Genomic DNA, 2,246 nt, shown 5'->3' with positions numbered 1-2,246 from the left:
TCCTCCAAAATAAAGACATATTTGGAATTGTTATCAAAGACCTATATAGATTGCATAACTCTCCATAAAGTTTTCTCCCTATAAAGTACTATGTACTGCTGTGCTGAGAATTGAAGTACTAATACAAAAAAGTAAAAAACAGGGTAAATCCTGCCCTCAAAGAGCTTCTATTCTAACAGCAAAGAAATAACACATATAGAGAGATGGTAGCCACAGAGTAATGTTTTTATGTAGAAAATCAAAGGAATGGAGAGAGTAATTCCAAGATTATAGGCGGACAGAATTTTTCCACTAGCAATAGCAAAGTTGGCTTGGTTATGGTTCCAGAGATAGAAAGAGATAGTGCACAAGAATGAAAAAGAAAATTGGCTTTGGAGTCAGAGGCCTTGATTGAAATGCCATCTCTGTCTTTTATTACCTTGGATAACTTTGGACAAGTCACTTGCCCATCAAATGAAAGAGAAAGACTAAATATCCCCAAAGGTCTCTTACTCATCTAAATCTAATTCTGTGACTTGTCAAGGTCCCAGAGATAGTCAATTTCTGAAGAAGAATTTTAATCTGGAACTTCCTAATTCTAAGTCCAGCTCTTCATCCATCATATCAATCTGTCTGAGAGTGTGGGTGAGCTTGAGCCAGTGAGTTGGAGGAGTAAGACTAGAGGAAAAGTGAATGAGATACAGAAAGCAATATAAATTCCAACAAAATGGGAGACAGTGAGATAGTTATCAGCAGGGGAGAAGGAAGCTACTAGCTGCATGGCAAAATGAGTTAGCATAAAATTAAACTTTGCTGATTATAGCAAAGGATAATAAGCAAGAAAAATTACAATGGATTGTAGAATAATAGACTGACTTTCTTTTAACATTTGACAATCTTCAGTCTTTTAGTGCTTTATGAAAATTGCAATCTTTTTAACTAATTCCTTAAAGGCTTGTTTGACCTGTTTATTCCTCAAAGTATAAATAAAGGGGTTCATCACAGGGGCAACAGATGTCATGAGAACTGATACCACCTTGTTCAAAGCTACCATTTCATTTGCAGAAGATTTGACATACATGAAGATGCAGCTTCCATAAGAGATAGAGACAACAATCATGTGGGATGAACAAGTGGAAAAGGCCTTTTGCCTTTGCTGGGCAGAGGGAAATTTCAGAATGGTTCTGACAATGGAGGCATAAGACCAAATCACAAACAATAAGGTGATGATGAGTGTTAATATCGCATCAATCAAAGCTATCTTCTCTATGAACTTTGTATCTGTGCATGAAATCTCTAGCACAGGAAATGCATCACAGGTAAAATGGTCAATAATATTCGAGTCACAGAAATCCAACTGGAGACCCAAGCTTAATGGAGGGAGAATAATCATTAGTCCGGACAGCCAAGAACTCAATAGGAGCCGATTACAGACTTTGTTATTCATGATAGTAGTATAATGTAAAGGTTTACAGATGGCCACATAACGGTCATAGGACATGGTAGCTAAAAGGAAGAACTCCGCTGCTCCAAGAAAGATCACAGAAAATAGTTGCATGGCACAAGCATTATAAGAAACTGTGTTGTCCCCAGTTGATATGCTGTAGAGATATCTGGGAATACAGGAAGTTGTGAATGAGACTTCTAAGAAGGAAAAGTTTCTAAGGAAAAAATACATAGGAGTTTTCAGGTGAGGATCCACCAAGGTGAGGGTGATGATAGTCAGGTTCCCAATTATACTCAACATATAATTGAGAAACAGAAACATAAAAAGCAAAACCTGTAGTTGTGGATCATCTGTCAGTCCTCGCAGGATGAATAAAGTTATTGCTGTGTGATTTCTCATTCCTTATTTCTGAATTCTGGTGGATCTGCATATGAAAAAAAAAAAAAAAAAAGGTTGGACACAAAATGAGAATAGTGATGGAAGGTGGTGGGAAAAAGAAGACAAGTAATTTCTATCCTTCTAGCATCTCTCTCTGCCAGCCTTTCAATATCTTTTGGGAATTAATGTTTTTTGCACTCCTATATTTGGTCTCCTGTCAAAATCTTCTATTTTATTCTTATAATAGTTCTTCCTTCAGTTCTCCTTTCCTTAGCCAGTCTAGAGCACTGAATTTGGAGTAAGGATAATAATGAATAATACTTATAATAATAATAATTAACAAAATAAATACCTAACATTTATGTAGCACTTGAAGCTATGTGGCAAAGTGGAAGTCATTCAGCTCCTCTTTTTGCTTAAATGAAGTATTTTCAAGACTTAG

At 36.2% G+C, this 2,246-nt stretch overlaps 1 protein-coding gene across 1 annotated transcript; it reads right to left on the bottom strand.

The window, feature by feature from the left end:
- Positions 1-886: 886 nt before the first annotated feature.
- On the bottom strand, positions 887-1,865 carry LOC127564771 (olfactory receptor 6C2-like). Its single transcript, XM_052001516.1, has one exon. It carries the CDS (start codon positions 1,823-1,825, stop codon positions 887-889), a length of 939 nt encoding a protein of 312 aa, XP_051857476.1. The 5' UTR covers positions 1,826-1,865.
- Between the last annotated feature and the right edge of the window lie 381 nt (positions 1,866-2,246).

The sequence above is a fragment of the Antechinus flavipes genome, chromosome 5 (assembly GCF_016432865.1).
Source record: "Antechinus flavipes isolate AdamAnt ecotype Samford, QLD, Australia chromosome 5, AdamAnt_v2, whole genome shotgun sequence".
NCBI classification, from domain to species: Eukaryota; Metazoa; Chordata; class Mammalia; order Dasyuromorphia; family Dasyuridae; genus Antechinus; species Antechinus flavipes.
This window is presented reverse-complemented; position numbering and strand designations above follow the sequence as displayed.

Excerpts from the sequence above, each read along its gene's own strand:
- LOC127564771 (XM_052001516.1), bottom strand. The coding sequence starts at position 1,825 with ATGAGAAATCACACAGCAATAACTTTATTCATCCTGCGAGGACTGACA.